The sequence below is a fragment of the Pyxicephalus adspersus genome, chromosome 6, assembly GCF_032062135.1.
Source record: "Pyxicephalus adspersus chromosome 6, UCB_Pads_2.0, whole genome shotgun sequence".
Classification (NCBI taxonomy): domain Eukaryota; kingdom Metazoa; phylum Chordata; class Amphibia; order Anura; family Pyxicephalidae; genus Pyxicephalus; species Pyxicephalus adspersus.
Window position 1 is genome coordinate 53,784,876 of NC_092863.1, and position 20,277 is coordinate 53,805,152.

A 20,277-nucleotide genomic window follows, 5' to 3' on the forward strand; every position below is an offset into this window, starting at 1 on the left:
CAAGTGCTGATATTTTTCTATATGGCCTGGACATCTAGACATTGGAAACATCTACTCATGAAAGGGTTGATATATTATCCTGTCTATCTGCTTGACAATCAGTTCAATGTAGCAGGTACATCACTAAAACTAATTTTGCCATCACTATGTCTTTTTTCATGGTAACATTTTGGCATGGTGTATGTTCAGTGCACATAAGCTAAAAAGAAGATATCTATTTATTCCATTCCGGCGACAATTTTAGTGTATTTGAAATTTTTAGAAAAACTGGAAATCCACCCTTCCGCCATGTGAATTCCAACTAAACTAGTAAAAAACAACTATCGTATAACCTGAACACTTTTTATTAAATCCATTTTGTTAATTTCAAAGGATTTTTGGCAACTCATTTTAATTCTTCCATTTGAGTCGAAAGTTTATGAAAAAAACACCTTAAAAATTTTTTTTTTTTTCCAATACATATACATAACATTCATTTCTTTTTTACACATTCTTTTTATTTTTCAGTGCACATATGTCTAAATATATGTAAAAGGATAAAGTTTGCACTGCAGGCAATGGAAATATAAAAATTGGATCAGTTTAGCATGTCAATAATCTAATCAGAGTTCAGAGTGAGGCAAACTCCTTGTAACACCCAGTGTGATGTGTGTTTTGTTGTGAACAGGTCAGCCTCAAACACCAAACCTACTCCCATTGCGTTCCTCCTCATGGAAGTTGTGTACACCGGTGTCCGCAGCGTGTTCTGTAAAACAAAAAGAGAATATTTTATTATGGTATAATATGAAATCGCACTGCTCTCACATGGAGATTTGTGTGCTTGAAGTTAATTTGAATCACATGATTTTTAAAGCACATATGGAGGCATAGTAATGAAGCAATATTGTGATATTCATCATCTCCTGTAATTTAAATGCACTATGTTGATTTACTTGCAGTGAATATTTTATGAATATTGAATTTACTGCTAAGTATGTCCCTAATAACACAGACAGAACCCGTGGTGAAGGAGAAGGGCAGGGGAAGTGGTCAATGTGCTGGGCTGCTCAGATTATAAAAGTTTTATTGCATTTTGGAAGTATCGCATTTAGGACTGTAGCTGTCTTTGTAGCTTTTCCTATTGGCCAAATGTTTCCAACCCTTCCCACTATGTTTGTATCAAAACCACATAGCAACTATGTATATACTGATCATCCAAGGCAATCAACGAGGTTATAAAAAGGGACCAGACAAATGCAGCAATGTGAGGAGCCAGTATGGCAGAAAGATAATTATATTTTACATCCAAAACTGAAAAGGAAATGAACCAAGGTGGGGAAAAGAATGTACTACTTTACCTGTAATTTAAGGCGATGAGCTTCGATTGGAATGACTTTTAATACAGGCACCTCCACGACAAGTACTTTGGGTTTACTTTTCACCAAACATGATTTTTCTACATCCCAGTCAGCTCCCTCGAGGTACAAGCCTGATATGAAGCATCCTGCACAAATATTTTAAGGGTTTAACATCTGCATTGTTTGCACTCATAGAAAAGCTCAGCATCATTTATAGGTCGCTGCAGCAAACATGATCTATTTTTTTTCTATCAGCTGTCTTTGATTTCGCAAACACTCCTCAGGGACAAGCACCAAAATTAGGATTTTCCAAGTGATGAACACTTTACACTTTAGTAGTGTGTCTATTAGTATATCTTCATGCCCATAAATAGAGCAGATGTTATATATAAAAAAACACCTAAACATACGTGTCTAGCAGAGCATATACTGATGTAAAGTAATCCCAGGAATACAATAGGAAGAAATTACCTTGTCCAGGTCTTTCAGTCACTTCTTCAGCTGTACGGAATTTGGTAACTTGAGTGTAGAGTGTGGAACGGTCAAGTGGCCAACCATTCTTTCTACAAGTGGCTTGGACAAGAGCCGTCAGGTAGGATTCCGGGATATGCAGACCTGACAGCCACATGACATTTGGTTCTCCTTCAGTAACCTGAAACAAAAAAGAACACCAATGGAAACTGTTTAGAAGCATGAAAACTGCTTATAAATAGGAAATAGGATAGAACACACACAAAGATATTTCTAATGTAACCCTCAAACTTTACACAATATGTATACACACCATACACTTATAAACACGAAGCTGAATTGTTAGAATACAGAAGATCTGTACATTCATAAGTTGTATATCATACCCATGATGTGTACTGATTGTAGCGTCTCCTGAAGTGAATCATCCAGTTCCCCAAAGACTTCAGTGTATCTGGAGCCAACCTTCGCCATATGTTTGGAATCTGACCATTAAAGAGTGCTCGAGCTACTTCATCTAACTCATTGCTCATTCCAACTTCCCCAGCCAAAGCCTACATTTAAAAGAAACGATTGGATTTATATATAAACACAATGTTATGTTATTTTAACACAGGGTTTATGCAGAAATTTTACTAATTCCTAAATTATTTTTTAAACATTTTTTTTACAAGATTATGCAAAGTGCTTGTATTTTAGAACAGATAAAGTGACCGTTGACTATCCACAGCATAACAAACTAAATGAGGCAGCTATATACTGGCAAAGTACAATGTTCAGTTCATTCTATAGTTTCCTTTTTACTTTTGTTGTATGAAAATAACAAGGAAGAGTCAGAATGTTTTGGAGATAGTAAGACTGAAGCGGTTAATGTTAGACCACTAACCAAGAATTATTAATAGCAGACAGACTGCACTACTTACCCTTTGAAGTTCAGCAAGAGATCTGGCCATACGGATTATAAGTTTATTAAATCTCTCCAGTTCCTGTAGTAATACCACCGTGGTGGGTGAGATGTCCAAGCCAAAATTCTTTCTAGTTTGATCCAGATCAAATATTTGGGGTAGTTTATTTTCTATGTCTTTTGCCACCTGCCCAATGTACTCGTCACGGCTGATCCCCAAGCCAGATTCACCTGCAGAAATGATAAGTCAATATTCCACATTTTAATGTTAGCATCCATGGATTATGACCATGGTAAGGTGCTCACAAAGAATAAAAGTCTGATTGTGATATCCAAACATAATTCTATATATTGTCTGAACAATGTATATGATTTATAGCTTTGTTCTATAACAGGCAGATTGCTATTTCTAAAGCAATGATTTGTAGTTGGGCATTATCCTTTCAATATTTATTAAAGCCAAAACGAAACTCAAAACTGAACAATTGAAAATTCTAATAGTAATTAGATTTATAGGATGAAACAAGCAGTGCATAGAAGCAACTTCAAGGTTATTTATCTTTTATAATTGCTGTAAACCTGCACATCTGAACATCCACAAGCAGCCCTGGTTCACTTACCTGTTTGTGGCTGCAGCTCCAGGAGGTGAGACCACATATCTCGAGCTGCCTGTGTGTAATATCCAATTTCAGCATTGGAGTGAAGGCCAAATACTTCAGGTGTGTTGGCCAGTGGAAGTGACTCTATCTCCTCTGTTCAATATAACAAAATAAGAAAAAATGTGTCATTGTACAATGCCAGAGATAAACAAATTAGCAAAGAGAATTATCAGATAAAAATGTCCTTTACACAACATCAATTTATAGATATAAATGTTCGGCAGTCCATATCTCTTAAAAACAAAAACAATGATTACATTTTACCCATGGGCCCATGAAAAGTATTTTTTTTTGTTTATTATATGAAGCATAACAAAGATACACAATAGACATAAAATGAAAGGGGTGGGTGATTCAGCCATGGTTGCCCTGTAAAGATTAGTTAACATTTCTCATGTCTTTAAAACTTCAGAATGCACTGTTAGAAGGATAAACTAAAGGTGCTTCCACCAAAACCTATAGACAGATTCTGGTAAAGCAGACCTATCACCAACATTTGTACTTCATATAAAAGGGAAGAAGATTACCTATTTATATAAGGTAGGAATTTGCTTGGTTACCACTTACCACGGCAGTAAGACTCTTCTTACTTACATCATATACCCCAGGAGGCTTCAGGCTGCCCCTTCTGCATATGCCTGATTTAGGTATGCGCAGAGGGGGCTTTTCCAGGCACTGAAAAGTAAAGTGCTGATCTCATGCATGCCTGGTGAGATCCGTACTCTTAGGGACTGAACTTCTCTCTTAAAAACTATTCCTATTAGTAAAGACAGAAACATTATCTTACCAACAAAGTCATCTTTTGTGTCACCACTTGGGATTTTGTAGTCAACCTCATCATTCCTATAAAAGTGGAACACCTGGAACGTGTCAAATATGAAGTCTCCCAAATATTCATCCATGTATGTGGTAAGAATTCTTCGATCAAAGCTATCTATGGCTCGGCCACCATACATGACCTGTAAGGACACAATGAGGTTTTGTGAATTTGCATGAGGGGTAGGTGAGGGTTTTTGTGTTGTCTGTAACAGATTTTTATTTTCAAAAGGCTTTATAAAAAATATTTATTAAACTTATTTTAATTTTTACATGAAGTTCACCAGAGCCATGTCTTACAATGATTTAGATTCAACACCCATATGCTATGAGTACATAAAAGAGAAAATGGTGCCTCGTTGTTGGTCAGATCACAGTTTTACTCTAATTGTAGTCTGTTCCATTACAGTAAAAGCCAATCACTCTGAAATGGTCAGACATTTCTAAGTTCTTATAAAGGTTTGGCAATCTAAAAAGTATTATACAAAGATTGTACCATCTGTATGCAACATATAAAGTAAGCTTTAGTAAAACAATATTCTGCATGAATGGTAAAGCAGCAGATCAGTAGTTTACAGGAAGATTAGACAGCATGGTGTGAGGGCAAGGTAGTTCTCCCTTTTCTAATAATAAAAGCATGGTCATTCAGACTGTAATATCTTTATGATTTATACATTATAGAACAAGACAATGTAATATATAAAGCGAAGTAATAATAAAAAAATATATTCTGATTCTAACCCCCAAGCATTACTGCTAATATAGTAATTTAGATCACACATATGTACAGTGTAATGTGCCCAACACAAGCCTCTTAAACACAAAGAATGGATTTGATACACGGGAAAATGTCATGGAATGATACAGCATGAGCCTCTGTCTATTACAAACATCCAATCATATTTCATATTTTTTATTACTCTGCAAATGCTTGGAAATTTTATCTTAACACACATTCTTTTTAATGCACTTCATCTGTAGTAAATCAAATCCGCAGTGTCTATGTATCATTTGTTGGCTCTAACAGACAAAATAGTCTCATCCATATTTGTCTCACATTTGCCTTACACATTGAAGACAAAGGCCATTGCGCACATAATGATTGCATGGGATTTACAGTAAACTGCATGACAATGGCTATTTATGTTGTTTCTGGAAATCAATGAAGGTAGCAGCTAAAAGCCAAGAAACAAACTGACCTCTCCAATAAGGTACTTCAGGCTTCCCCATGGTATCTTGGTATCATTCTGAGTGTAAGCTTTGGTTAGATATGTATTTAATATTTCCATGCACACCTTTAAGGAAAACAAATACAAGTGAAGATAAATCAGATTATAGTATTATTCAAATTATTTTTTTATGTTTTATATATTTATATTACATTAAAGATTCCCAAGATGTAGTATTATTTGATGAGACACTTCCATATAAATGGGAGTACAGACATGGCATAGCAACCAGATTTTTATTTTCCCCAGAGTGGTGTGCTACAAAATAAACTAATGTAGAACATTCAATGTGTTGTTTGCTATTGGGGTTGTAAATGAGCAAATGATAGGATATCAATCACAAAAAGTGAAATTGCTGAGTTTAATTCTGTTTAAAAAGCAACACAGTATAAAGCCTCTACATTTTCAAATGAACTTTTCTGAGCATTTCCAGTGACAGTAAAACCAACAAGTGCCGTACATAAAGTGCGGTTTATTTCAGAGGAGGCAGGAGAGCAAGCACGAGGAACCCCACTGCATCTTCAGCCATAGGAAATGACAGCAATTGTTTATGTTAGTCCTATGAAAGTATTGATAATGACAAAGGTCCATACCTGAAAATCTGATTCATTAAAGTCATAAGGCACATTCCAACCAATCTTCCCAAACTTCCTTCTCTCCTGCACAACAGCATGAAAGAATGCCAGAACATAGACCAAGGACTTAAATGCAGGGTGCTGACAGGAATCCAGAGCTTCATGGCTGATTTTAAAATATGTCGCTCTCATGTTCAGCTTCAGCCCATTGGGAGGTTCTGTAACAACCTGGAAAATACAAAATCATCCAAAAAGCATGGAAGTTACAACTGAACCACCAAAGACAAACAGTTTTATTTACAACTAAAATACTATCCTATATACTATAAAATATATAATGCCATCCTTTCAGCATTTTCAGCATACAACGTTGTGCAATGCAATACAAGTCATAGAATAAATGAGTCTGAAGTTAGGTAAATTGATATGTCAAAAAAGATCCTGGGTGAGGGGAACCTAATATCACAGTTTAGTATTCAGGTCCATAAAGCATTTTATTTATTCCACACATATTGATTTCTTTGTTCATTATATTACAATGTAATTTGCCAAGGTTTCCTCATCTTTGCTGGATGATTGAAAAAAAACATTGTATATTGAATATTAAAAAATAATTCAACCCAATCCCTATTTCCTGAGAATCTCTTAGTAGTTAGTCGTACCCCTTAAAGAATGAGAATGGCTGCGTCAAATCCATTTTTAGAGAGAATCAGTGTTTCCCCATGTATATACAACCTAACTTATCAAACAACTATATTTATAATAAGAACTTTACAGTGAACATTCTTTGCATACTAATACTCCCCTTACCTCTCCATACTTGCACCCTGGTTCTAAATCTGATACTAAACATTGCTACGGTGTACCTTTTTTCTGCTGATAAATTTGTTATTTTTGCCGTAATCATATCTACCTTAAGTGATTTTTGTAATATTCCTATCGGAAAATCTTTGGTGGGATCTGTAGTGAGCCATAGGCGGAAGTCTGGGTGAGGTTTCCTTATCAACTCCAAGGCTTTCTCCAAATCCTTGAGCCACTTGACCAAGAGATGGCAATTCTGCAACATTAGCCACTGCCCACGAGATACCGCTATTTCCAGCAACTGGAGAGCAACCTGTTAGAATAGTTGTAAAACATTTTATATCAATTTACCAGATATCATTGCAACTTAAACCAAGTGACAAAATAAAATATCCAAATATAAACCTAATTTATTAACAGTTACACAATGGCTAAATGGCACAACGCCAGATTCCTTTTTACAGTACAAATCTTGATACTTATTACTCCGTCTCAGTGTTAACTTGTGCTTTTCCTGTGCAGTGCAAAGCATTAGGATTGTGGGTAAAGTACAGATTATTCTGAATACTGGCCCTACCCGACTACACATTTTTCTAACCCATGTGATAGCATTTTGTGCAAAAGAACTGGGTTGGTTTGAAGCTTCTTGTTCTTTTGGGTAGTAGGTGGACCTTAATCTTCATGGTTAACAAAGAAGAACTGGTATTATCGATTTCAACAATTTTATGGACATATTATAACAATTAGTCTTGGGTGCCATGTACATCTTATATTGGTCCCTGTATATTTGCATGGGCATGTTAGCATTGCAGTATAGATCAGTAAATTGTATGACAATGGTGTATAAACATGGAATGGCACAAAACAAAAATACCTTTTCCTGCCCTTGTCCCATGGCAAGGAACTTAAGTCGGTTTCCACCAAATCCAGATCTCTCTGCCAGCTTCATAAGGTCACTTGCAGGATCAGACCCTGGGCTCAAGATAAAGACGATTGGTGATGTTGGAATGCTTTGCTCAAATATGGCTTCAAAGCTTATGACTGGTGGCTGAACATATCTAGTAAAAACAACAATAAAAAGTTAAATTAGAAATGTATTTCAACAAGTATTATGAGAACTTTCATCAAGCCATGTAGCATGAATCTTGCACATATTAAGGGGAGTTTGAACTGCTATAACTGGTATGTTATACCAATCTAATGTAAATATATTTACATAGGAAGGTTTGATTGATGTGGATTGATAGCAAAAACTATCTTGCCTTAATTAATGTCTGCCTTATGCTGCCCAGCATTCTGTACAAACCAGTACCAGACAGACATATCCAACTTGTCTGAAATATAAGAAATCCTGTCAGTATTTATATAATCACAGCAGAATAATACCTGGGCTATGAAGTAAAACAAACTCATTGCAAAGAATACCAGACAGTTATTTAAAGACTGGAAGCTAGTTGGAATAAGATCAATTAAATACACCAAAACAAAATGCTGTTCTCTAGTCTAATCTAATAAATAGCATATTTAATAGACCAAAAGCAAGCGAGTATTTGCTTAGTTCATTATTAGGGCTTACATACACTTTAAGATTATATCAGAAATAACAAAGTGAATGTGAAATGGGAATCTTAAAAGAAAGAGAGAATTACTCATTAGTTGACTAATGTAGAGAACCAGGCAAACGAAGCATTAAATAAAGATACTTCAAAACAGCCACATAGTTACAACAGGGTACCTACACTGAGATATTAGTAGAATTAAAACCCCACTTTTTTCATGTTTAGAAATCTTTTCAATCAACATATAAAAATATAATAGGCAGATAAATACAAGCTTTGTGTATTTCACTTACTGATCATAAAAAAATATTAATTAGCCCAACCTTTGCAATTGTGGTCATGTCTGTGTATTGTATACAATATAACCCAAAGTCCATTTTTTGTGGTACTTACTTCTCTCCCATAGTGACTGTAACATAGTCTGTAACAGCTCTATAAACGCGATCCACTCTGAAGCAGCGCAGAAGGATCAGTTTCTGGAAGCTGGAAAGCTTGTCATTGTAGCCAAGAGGGAAAGGATATTGTTCCAAAGTGTCCAGGTCATACCACTAGAATGTAACACATGATTACTTTCAGGGAACCCACTTGCTACTCATGTTCCAGTGTACTTTAAAAAATAAAACCAATGAATATTTGGTGGAAACAAAGCTTTTCACTATATTGCAGCAGCCACAAAATCCTTACTATAAATATGATGTTGTTATGATATGATCTTAAACTCCAAATACATGTACATGCAAATAGACCGAAAGATTAACAAAAAGTGACGAAGGACTGGAGGGGATTCAATTCAATCATATGAAAAGAAAACCTCTGCTTACTTATTTATTTCATCTTCATCATGATTGGATAATAAAGTAAATATGCCTTCAGTTTATTGGGTAAATATTTCAAACCCTTTGGTAAATCTGCAAATGTGCATACTGCCATTGGTGGTGATGTTAATTACGGACAGCCATAGATAAGCAACTTACAGTCTTCCACTCCGCCTCATGCCTCTCCACGTAATCGGGAAGTGACCCGAACAATGATGGAAACAATTCAGACAGTCGCATGATGTCCTCCCAACCTTGGTCTGGGAGCCAAGAACATGGCTTCTTCCTCTTATTTTTCTCAAGAGATATATTTCCTTAAAGATTTAAGAGAATGAATCAGTATGCACCCATCCTAACAAAAACTCTGGGCGTCTGACCAAATGCACATTAAAGTAGTATCCAAAATAAATGTCAGTGATCCAGCCAAATCCAGCCTAGTTTGTCGCTGGCGTGCTTCTGCTCATTTATTACATTATAAAACCTTTCGGGTAAGAAATACTATTCTCATTTTATGCTTCATCTGCTGACAGATCTGCTTGTTCATAGTCCTAATTTCTCAAGTTTTATTACCTTTTAGGAAAAAATCCAATTCTTCCTGTGGCACCCTGCCATCTGCTTGTTCTATTTTGATGGTCATATTAAATGAAAATAGCAGCTTATGTCTCTCAAATAAGCCTGAAATGAAATGATAGACACCAATGTTACAATTATATACTGTATGTGCACACGTATGCATATTATTCAAAACTGGTTGGAAACCACTATGTAACACCTAATACAACTAGGTGCACTAGAAATTTGGTTATGTGTGGTTATATCTAAAATATTACAATATTTAAATCCAGCCAAGAAAAACAAGTAAAAATTTGGTGCAGCCTCTTCCAAGTAGTAATCCTTGGAGCCCAGAGGTTCTTTTCGATATAACTAAAGGTTCCTTAAGCAATGAGCATTAATGGGTTGATTTCCTATGTAAAGGAACCTGGATATTTGTGGTCCCAATGTCACTTAGTTGTTACCTTACTGTTACTTCAATATTATACCTACAACTTACTGATCATACTAACATACCAAGAGCAGTAGATGTACATTGAGAAGTTTACCAGAGAAACATAAATTATTTAAAGTGTTCCTTTATAGTAAAAAGTTTAGGAAAGGCTGGTATAGTAAAACAGAAGAATTCTAGCAGAGGAGTGTTACTAAGGGCACCAGAACCTTAAGTGATTAAAATAATCCAGCCCTGTTGTCTGTGTGTATCTCTCAGATAAATTTCTTTTTACTTTTTGTGCAGGTGAACGCATGGACATTCTAGCTTATTGCCTGTATGAAGAAACAGGAAATGCTGCTCAAAGCAAAGCTCTAAGTGTCACATGGATCTAAAATAAAAAAAAATCTTCCCAAAGGGAAGATTCTAATTCCTATCTAAAACAAAAAAAAGGTGAAGTTGCATGTAAATACCAGAAAACCAACCTGTACATCCATAATTGTAGACATTGAATGTTAAAGTGTCCATTATGTTTTTCAACCGTTTGGCCAAGATGCCATCAGGTAAAGACTTCCGTATTGATAAATCAAAGACTGCCAGGAATGAGGACAGAGAATATTGATACATTGAGTTGACCAGTGCCATTTCAGACAGGACAAAGAACAGAATGGCTCCACGCTTAGCAGCTGGCCTGTACCCATCTCGTAATTTATCAATGTCTACAGCAGTCCGCTCTGCCAATTTAAGTTTTTCTGATACCTAAAATGACAAAAAAGTTTTTATTTTTGGTCCCTACCAATTTTATTGGAAAACAGAACATCATTATTAATAAAAATTCACCTGAATACTGTGAGAAAAATAAAAAAAAGCTTCAGACTAAGAAAAAATTATCTCATAAATAGTAGAACAGTTTTTAAACTTTTTTTTGACTCTTAATAAAATACAGAGGTAACTGATAATCTTAAATTACTGCTGAGATATGAGAATTCTATATAAGTAGTCACAAAATATAATGAAATGACAGCTAAAAGGCGGAACAGAATAGACTCATGAGGCATCATGGGAGTACTTATGTCCTGAGACAAAAGTTACAGAAGATGTCCATTGATTACAACTCATAGGCAAAGTCTATTTGGGATGAATGCAAATTTTAAAAGTTATAATAATAAGTACTTTGTAAAATACATTGGCATATTTGGTACAAATTGTATGAAACCCAGGTTGCCCCTTGAATAAGAAGAGACATTTTCTCTTGTTTCAAGAGCCACCATGCAATGGGAGCATTGATGGAATTTTCACCTTTTCCCATATATTTGCATCTTATTCTCTGCAACAACAGTGATGTCTACATCACTGGGCACAGCAATTTACTAAATGTGATGAAGTGCCATTGTTATACAAGTTTTCGGCATTCATTACTCACAGAACCTTACCTCGGTTGCTTTGGATTTAGTTTCTTCTAAAGTATGAACCAGTTCTACATTATCCAGCATGTTACCAGTAGATGTGGCAAGCTCTCTTAGCAAGGAATCCTCCAAGTCCTTTAACAACTTTTTATTTTCACTGGTTTCTTGTATCAGATGTTCTCTTTGCTCCTCTAACTCTCTTCTTTCAAAGCCAACAATGACGCTTAGTAATTGATCTTCAAGACCTTTCAGTGTAACTGATGACATAGAAAGAAGTAGTATAGGAAGAATTACAACACTGCAGATGATTAACGTTTAATATGCCTCTAGCACTCACAACAATCTGTACTCCTCAAATTTGTGTTACTCCATGTGGTTAATACCCCAATATAATAATATTAGATGTGCTTGTCAAATCTTATCTCAACTTTCTGACCATATAGTTTTCCACTGACAGTGGTGACATTAGACTCCGGAGTACACATGAGTCCTTTACTGTAGTGCTGTACTTTTGCTTATATGAATGCATGAATGTTAAACATACAATACAGTTGCAATCTGTATTAACCTAATATTGGTTGGTCTACAATTTTTTATCCATTCCTAGTCCTCTCCTTTCCTGAGAAGTGCTTATAACTGGATCTCTCCTTCCAATTATTTTTGAGATGTGCTATGCCTGTCTTCCAAATGCTAAAGTAAAAACAACACAATGTAAATAGCTGTGGAAAGTTGATGGAAGTGTTCTGCTTGAAACTCCACCTGCAAGTTGAATCTTTACTATACAGTCCACTATTTTCTCCTTTTACTTAACAAATCATTAGATACAAAAAAACTAATCAAATTGTCAGTGGACTTTTTTCCAATGCCAATGGTGTCAAATAAAGCAAAATTTACTGTCTCAAAATATCCTGAACTGCCTGAAACTAAGTTACTTAAACTGAGTTAGTTAAGAAAACTGCTTGAGAATTTTCAGAAAAAGCTGTATCTAACTATAATACATATTTATGCAATAACAGAAATTCACATCTATACTTACCAGTATAATTAATCACCATGGCTTTACCAAACACTGAAGGAGAGTACTTGGGGTTTGCCAACTTTGTTTTTAAATACAATTTGAAGTTTGGATCATAATCCACCTCTTTATCTCCCAAGATGATAAACTGGCGACCTTGCGCACCTTTTATGTTCTTCTCCAAAACATTGTCAATAACAGGGTCAATATACTCATCCACATCTTGAAACAGGAATGGGAAGCCATATTTAATGGCCATTTCCAATTGTTTCAAGAAGTCAGGATCATTAAATGAAGAAATCTAAAACAGAAAAAGTAAAAAACATTTGGTACTGTAACATTAGTTTATTAAATGCTGGTCCATTTGACAAACAGCATAACTACAAATATTAAAATAATTTGATGAAATAACAACTTTACCAAAATGTGATAGTAAAAGACTAGACCAAATTGGATAATGGTTAGGTGTCTCATGAAAACACAAATAAAATACTATAATGAAATACTATTTTTAACAAAGTATAACTATAGCAAAGATATAATCCTTGATTCAAATGTTGCAACAAAGTAAAAAATATCAAATATTGATTACTCAGTTTCAAGTAAACAATTTTTGTGTTAATCATCAACCAACTTATCTCCTCAAAATTACGAGCTGGCCCTGGGCAGTCAAGAAGTAGCAGCACCTATTCTGATGGATTGGGGACATATATGGAGGGGATCTGAGGAGGCAGGTTTCCCCACTTGGTTCGCTTGTTTCTACCACAAAGACTTGCCCTGAATACTTGCCATATAGATTTTGCAGACACTGTTTCCCATGACTTGAACCCATAATGTGATTAGCGTTCACTCAGCAAAGTAAGAGAATGATGGGGACCAGAAGGGAGCAATTACTGTTGTGTGAGTGGAGAATGATGAGGAATGACAGGCAGGTGCGTTCCAACCAGTCTGGTAGTGGGTAGGTGGAGCAAGCAAAAGAAATGACTAAAGAAAATAGATTTTTTGTCAGCAAATGGGCAGGATAGGCAGAAAAATTACAGGAGTGGTTAATGTACATTATTCATGCTAAAAGTTGCTCAAAATATCCCAGGAGATTTGACAATGGAAAACAAAATACTGTAGGCTACCAAAGTATAATCCCTCCTACTACTAACATGTCTGAATTTTGTAGCAAAACAGTACAAAAAATGATCATAATCAAAGAGCAAGGACTTGCATTTTATCGCCTTTTTATCCAAAACTAAAAATGTAGTTTCCTTACATTTTTGGCTTCACCAACATGCACAGGTGTATGCAGGAGCTAAGCAGCTAAAATAATGTCCTCTAATGTGTTAATGCACACTATTAATTGATCAAGAATTTTCATTCTGCAGTAAAATTGCATAGCTGTCACCCAGTGGACAGGGTAGTCATAAATGAACATGTAGTTTTGGGCAGTAGACCTACCTTAAGGTTATTCTTTTCCTCTTTCCTTTTAATCCAGTTCAGTGCTTGCTGTTGAGGATCTATACACAATGGGAAACGACTTGCCCTAGTGGTCAGTATTCCATTCTGTATGGAGAGCTCATCTGGAGGTAATCCTTCCGATCCCCACCTATTGGAAAGTAACATGTTACAGCTAATGTTCCTATAAAATTTTAGTTGCTGCTCCCCTACAATTACGGTAAAAAAATACTAACACTAACATTGACCTAGAACCTGCACATGTTCGTTATCATGCAGTGTTTTATATACTAGATGGGACCCAGCTTGGATCACTTTTTTTTTATGGCAAATATACAGTTCAAATATGTGTTTAAACACTGCATTACAATTGGTTTATTATGCAAGTACTGTCAAGATGTTTACTCTTATTATTTCAGTTTTTAACTCTTTTTTTGCTTTCCTTGCTTAGCAAGTCCCGAGGTGACAATCTAGGAAGTAATGATTTAAAGGCGTGATATTCTTAGTTTTTACATCATATATTTAATGACATAATATTGACATTATATTAACATGATAATGTAATGTTAGAAACCTATAGGTGTAGTTTCACTGTCTATTACCTGCTTATTTCCACATCATCAGTAAGCAGGCTCTCTATCCTGAAAGGCTGACTCAGTGGGATACTGCGATCCAGTATATCCTGCTGCCATTCAGTGTACACCATCTCTTTGCGGAATTCCCAGTTGAAAGCTCCTTCATAGCTAAGAAATGCAGAACACAGCAGACAGTCTCCAAGTAACTTTACTCGTCTCTGTTTCAGGTCTTCCAGATCTTTGGTCCATCTTTAAATGAAACACATCAAACTTCAAATTCTGTATTCATTATTCAGTTACATAAATCAAATCTTATTAAACTGTTTATTAGTGTTTCTAAAGTCTCCATGGAGTGTAGTGTCACACACATCCATATCAGGGGTTTACAAAGAATTGAAAGAATCCAGGGAGTAGGCATACCTGTGGCATGCAGAAGAACATCTCTGGATACAAAACACATTGAACCTACAGAAGCAGGAGCCCACACTGGGTGCCACTGCTGTCCACTAAGAACAGGCACCTAAAGCTACAATTCACATGGGGCTCATCAATGTTGGGCAAAAGGAGATTGGAGAAATCCTGCGCGGTTTGACAGGATGGATCCTTTCTGTCTTGTATCCAGGGTTCAGTGCTGGCTGTTTTGGTGTACTGGTGTGGAGGATTCTTGTTAGTCACACTTTTGGGCCTCTTAGTACCAATTGGGCATTGTTTAATCTCCAAGTACTACCTTTTTTGTTGCTGACCATGTCCATCTCTTTATGACCTGCATTTAAATGGCTACCTCATCAAATTTCAGTCCAATTGAACACATTTAGAATATAGTGGAACAGCAAAATCGTATCATTAATGTGCAACTAACAAATCTGAATAACCTGTGTAATGCTATAATACTAATATGAACCAAAATCCCCAAGAAATGTATGCAGTACCTTATTAGAACTATGCCACAAAGTATTATTGTAGTTTTTAAGGCAAAAGAGGGTTCAACGCAGTAATAGCATGGTGTACCTAATAAAATGGAAGGTGAGTGTATGTGCAGCAACAAGATTTTCATTGTCTCAAGCTTTGCTTATTTGCTAACCCTTGTTATGGTTATCCACACTACAGGTTCATGATATACTTGCCTTATATTCTCAGATCCCAGACCAGAGATAAGTTTATCAGCTGCAATCAACCTGCGCTCCATTATTTCTGCTTCCTCTTGCAGTTTTTGCTTTTCGGCTATGGCAGCCTCATAACGCTCTCCCAGGGTTTTCAGCTCAATCTGGATGGCAGCAAGTTCAGCTTGAATCTTCTCCAGGTCACGCTTACTCATGTAATAGTTCCTTTCTAGCTTTGCCACCTAGATTACAAAGGAAGTTATCAGTCTGACAGCGTGATAAATCAATATTTTATTTATCTATTTATTAGATATTATACATAAAATATATGCCTTGTTGTATAACATTCAGTACCCTACATGTCAGTAGTGGAAAACAGAAATGTATGATTCACCTTCATGGAAAATATTTTACTATTGTAAATTAAGTGGTTGTATTATACATTCCAGGTTTGCATACACTGTGCTAAAGCATCTTGCAAGGACAAAGTATCTTGTCATGGAACATCTGGGGGGTACAGAAGTTCCTTGTTGTTTCACAGGTGCACAAAATATTTATATATAATAAATATATAAAAGGTGCACAAAATATTTATATATAATAAATATATAAAAGGTTTGACTTGTTTTGTATCTTTTTACTCAATGCAGCCTTATCGTTATCATTTTTTTAAAATGTATTTTATATTGTGTTTGTGTGTAGTAAAATTATTTAAACAAATGTATATTAACATATAGACCAGATGTATAGTAGCTTAAATATAGTGACATATGAAAGTATAAAATAATCCAACTTCTAATGACAAAATACGTTGTCCTCTGCCATCAATTCTGTAGTTTATAATTCTTAAAGTAATACAACTCTACCTTTTCTCTCTTTGGTTTAATTTCTTTAGCCACATCGCAGTAACCCATCACAGCATCTACAAACTTCAGCATTCCTAAGCCTGCTTTACTAATAGCTTCCATTTCCTCAAATGTTGCATTAAGGGTTTTCAAGAAACCTAAAAAAAACACCAAATGTGAAAGATAAAAGGTTTAGTAACCGAATTAATAGAATCAAATATATATATATATATATATATATATATATACACACACACACACACATAATTAGGCCATTTTACCTCTAACAGTCTTGACTTGATTCTGTGTGATGGCGTCAAAATCTATATCCATAAGTATTCTCAGGAAATTCGGTTCAGACATCATTCCCTTTGCACTTTTCCAGCTGATCTCCTTGTAGCCTCTCATCACAAGGATGCACTCACATACAACCTGAACTGCCCTTGGAGGCTTGGCAAAAGTCCTTAAAAAATGACAAACATATTCCCTGTTCAGATTAAACTAGGATTTGAACATACTGTAGACCACTGCACACCGCTTACACTCATCATGCTATTATATTGTATAAATGACCCAATGAAATTGGAACAAATTGTGTGACAGAGAATAGGTATTATATTGTGTTACTATATACACAAAAAGAGTGGAAAAAGCACACAAATTCTATATAACAAATGTTTTGTATGTTGTGTAATTTAAATAGGAAGTTTAAAAAAGGCTGAGAATTTAGCCTTGTCTGTTTGGCAATGATCCAAAAAAAAACACCATGAAATATATACACAATATGCCTTGCAAGGACTACATCAAAACTTGCTCTTGGAGTGCACCTATTGTACAATCCACAACACAGTCACTCACATTAACAGCTCACAACACTCCACATCAGAAAGGACCTCACTTGGTGTTGAGTACAATACTTACATCCTCCTTTGATGCGCATGAGGTAAGAAAGAAGCCTTATTGCATGTCATGTAAAACACACCACAAGCAGCTCAAAAAACGATACATCAGTGCTTTACTAGAAGTAGCCAGAATTGTAATACTTATGACTGACACAAGAGATACAATAAAGCCTAGAAGATAAAGGTCAACTAAAACGAAAATATTGTGTTCCGATAACTATGCAATTAATACATGTAATCAATGTATTTGGAGGATGCATTGTTTTTTTTTTTTTGCATGCCTTTATTCATATTTTATCTTCATTCCATTGAAGAGTGAGTTGTCCAGCAAAAAAATCAGAAGCAGAGATAAACAATCATAAAATGTATTAACTGCATTAAGTTAACAGATTTAAAAAATGTGGATAATAGCAATAATAAAATAATATTAGAAATAATTAAACCTAGTTCAATATTGGCTTTATCAACGTAAAATTAAAATTAAATAAACATTTTCATGCAGATAACAAATTAAAATAATAATTTCATCCAAAGTAGAATTTACATTTTGAATAGTTTCAGGTAGGTTGATTCATAATGTGATTTCCCATACCTATAAGTATACCAAATAGTAACAACTTTGCATTTGAGATGCCATTTTATCCCTTACTCTTACATTTTCCTCTGGATTAATTTTTTTTGGTATTTTCACCTTTCTAAGTGATCTTTGACCTTTTTTTTTACCTTGTGAACATTTTCAGCTGAATTTGATTTTTAATTTTTGGGATAAGTAGTATCAGGTCCTTAGGAATTTGTAAGTACCCAGGAATAACATCCGCTAGTCCCTTTTTCCTCATACATTATAGTGCACTCCATAATCAAATCTGTTATTAATATTCTTATCAACAATTTGGAGCACATTTCTAAATACATATCTAGATTCTCCAACATTTTCTACAATTTTTTACACAACTTACTCTATGTTAAACACTGCCCATGTTATTTACACTGAAATGTGGTATAAATGTTTATCCAATTATCCAGTCACGTTAAAAGCAAAATCCCGTTCACTTTAAAAAACCCAGTCATGTACAGATGTATTTAATGATTGCACAACTGAAGTGAATAGTAACACATTTAAAAAAGTGAAGATTCCAGTCTCCCCTGGTAAAACAGACCAATTAATGGGGTTTCTAAAATGTGTTAAAAGATACAATTGGATTTTTTTTTTTGTAAATATACCTCTATGTAAATTCTTGCATTGAAATGCATATATTTTTATTTTGTTACTATACTATTTCAATTAGATTAGCATTTGGATTCTGTTATGTAAACAAATACTAACACGGGAAAAGCTGATATAAATATTAGTGTTCATAAACAAAGTAAACTATGTGCATAAAAGTTTAACTAAAAATTAGCAATGAAATGCAAGGTCTAAGAATTGCATTGAAGAAAAGAATGTAAAAAAAGTTAGAATCCAAGAAACTAAAGAAAAGGCATCCATCAAACTAGGACAGTAGCAAAAACTAAGGCATATTGGTAGTGTGAGGGGATTTACGCCAAGCTGGCCCACTGTTTTGAGTCCAAACCTTTTGTAGGTGGGAGTATAACCTAATTGTTCAGGACTTCATGTTTCCCAAATAGACAATAAAGAAAATCATGGCTCCATGAGTAACAAAATCAGAAGTACACAGTACTCTACAAGTTAAAAAAACTTGTCTTTATCTCACTACAAGATAGCAATTAGATGCTGCCTGTACATCTGGTCTCTCTGTTTCTAGCAACCCCCCTGTGGACATGGTATAAGGGGGGAAAATACACTGGTTGCTTTAATGGTTCCTTTTAACCAATCTTATCTCTTGATTTATGTAATCAGAAATGACTGTTTCCTTTGTGACACTGCACTTTTCACAAATTTACTAAATATGTGAAACCATCCTGTATTCTCCCCTATACATATTACAGTTCCCCCATTGTCTCTCCCTTTCCTTTGTGTTCGATAGAATAGTATACTTCTTCTCTGGACAATGGGTGCATTAAGTTGAAATTCTTGATGGCTCTGAGAGATGCCAGGAACCAGCATTTAGGAGGAGGCATCACTATGTATAGAGGGTTGCCAAACCTTTTGTCCTCCCAGTGTGAGGACACTATGAGAATATACCCCATCATGACCACTTTGTATAAACAGAAGAATGGAGATGCTTCGTATACAGTATGTAATTTCTGAAGTATGAATTCCCAAACAGCATATACACCAATTAAAGCTCTAATAATAAAGAAGCATCACATCTTCATGGAGTGAACAAATAGAAGGTTTTCTGACAAGGCCTTTACTATTATTTTCTGTAGTCCTCATAAAAAGCAAGCTAAATTCATTGCCCTCTTCATTTCACATTGGGATAATAAAAATTCAAGTGAGCTCCATTTACCTGATCTCTGTGACATCAGATTTGTCCAGTTTCTGCAGTTCCAGTTTCGCAGCCTCTAAAATAGGTAAAGCCTCCGCCAAGGCACTTTCTGCTTCCTGCTTCTCTACTGCAATAACTTTGTTCTGGTCCTCTATTTCAGCAGCCTTCTCTTCAGCAAGTTTTCTCTTTTCTTCAGCTGTGTTAAATAATAACATAAGATGACATGGCATTCATAATTAGGATTGCCTTTATATTAGGCATATTATTTCTATATTGTGTTTTACTTACCTACTGTTGTGTTGACTGATATCTCATCCAACAATGCTTCACATGAAGCTGATTTCTCAGCCAAGACAACTTTCTGTTCCGCAAGCTTTAAATTCAACTCAGCTAATTGTACAGTTGCTTCCTTCAGCTTATCTAGACCTCCTTCAAGACGTTTGCACTGTGCTA

The 20,277-nt window shown here is 35.2% G+C and overlaps 1 protein-coding gene across 1 annotated transcript in view; it reads right to left on the minus strand.

Annotated features, from left to right (window-relative positions):
• Positions 1–475: 475 nt before the first annotated feature.
• The window catches only part of DNAH10 (dynein axonemal heavy chain 10), a 71,995-nt gene continuing 52,193 nt past the window's right edge, over positions 476–20,277 (minus strand). The window contains 24 exon segments of the mRNA XM_072415787.1: positions 476–745; positions 1,338–1,483; positions 1,809–1,989; positions 2,195–2,362; positions 2,732–2,943; positions 3,333–3,464; positions 4,159–4,330; positions 5,387–5,482; positions 6,010–6,219; positions 6,905–7,105; positions 7,667–7,850; positions 8,745–8,899; positions 9,326–9,480; positions 9,737–9,841; positions 10,634–10,907; positions 11,582–11,811; positions 12,591–12,870; positions 14,016–14,163; positions 14,615–14,836; positions 15,712–15,929; positions 16,554–16,690; positions 16,814–16,995; positions 19,846–20,020; positions 20,113–20,274. Coding sequence (XP_072271888.1) covers positions 599–745; positions 1,338–1,483; positions 1,809–1,989; positions 2,195–2,362; positions 2,732–2,943; positions 3,333–3,464; positions 4,159–4,330; positions 5,387–5,482; positions 6,010–6,219; positions 6,905–7,105; positions 7,667–7,850; positions 8,745–8,899; positions 9,326–9,480; positions 9,737–9,841; positions 10,634–10,907; positions 11,582–11,811; positions 12,591–12,870; positions 14,016–14,163; positions 14,615–14,836; positions 15,712–15,929; positions 16,554–16,690; positions 16,814–16,995; positions 19,846–20,020; positions 20,113–20,274 — 4,292 coding nt within the window. The 3' untranslated portion in view covers positions 476–598.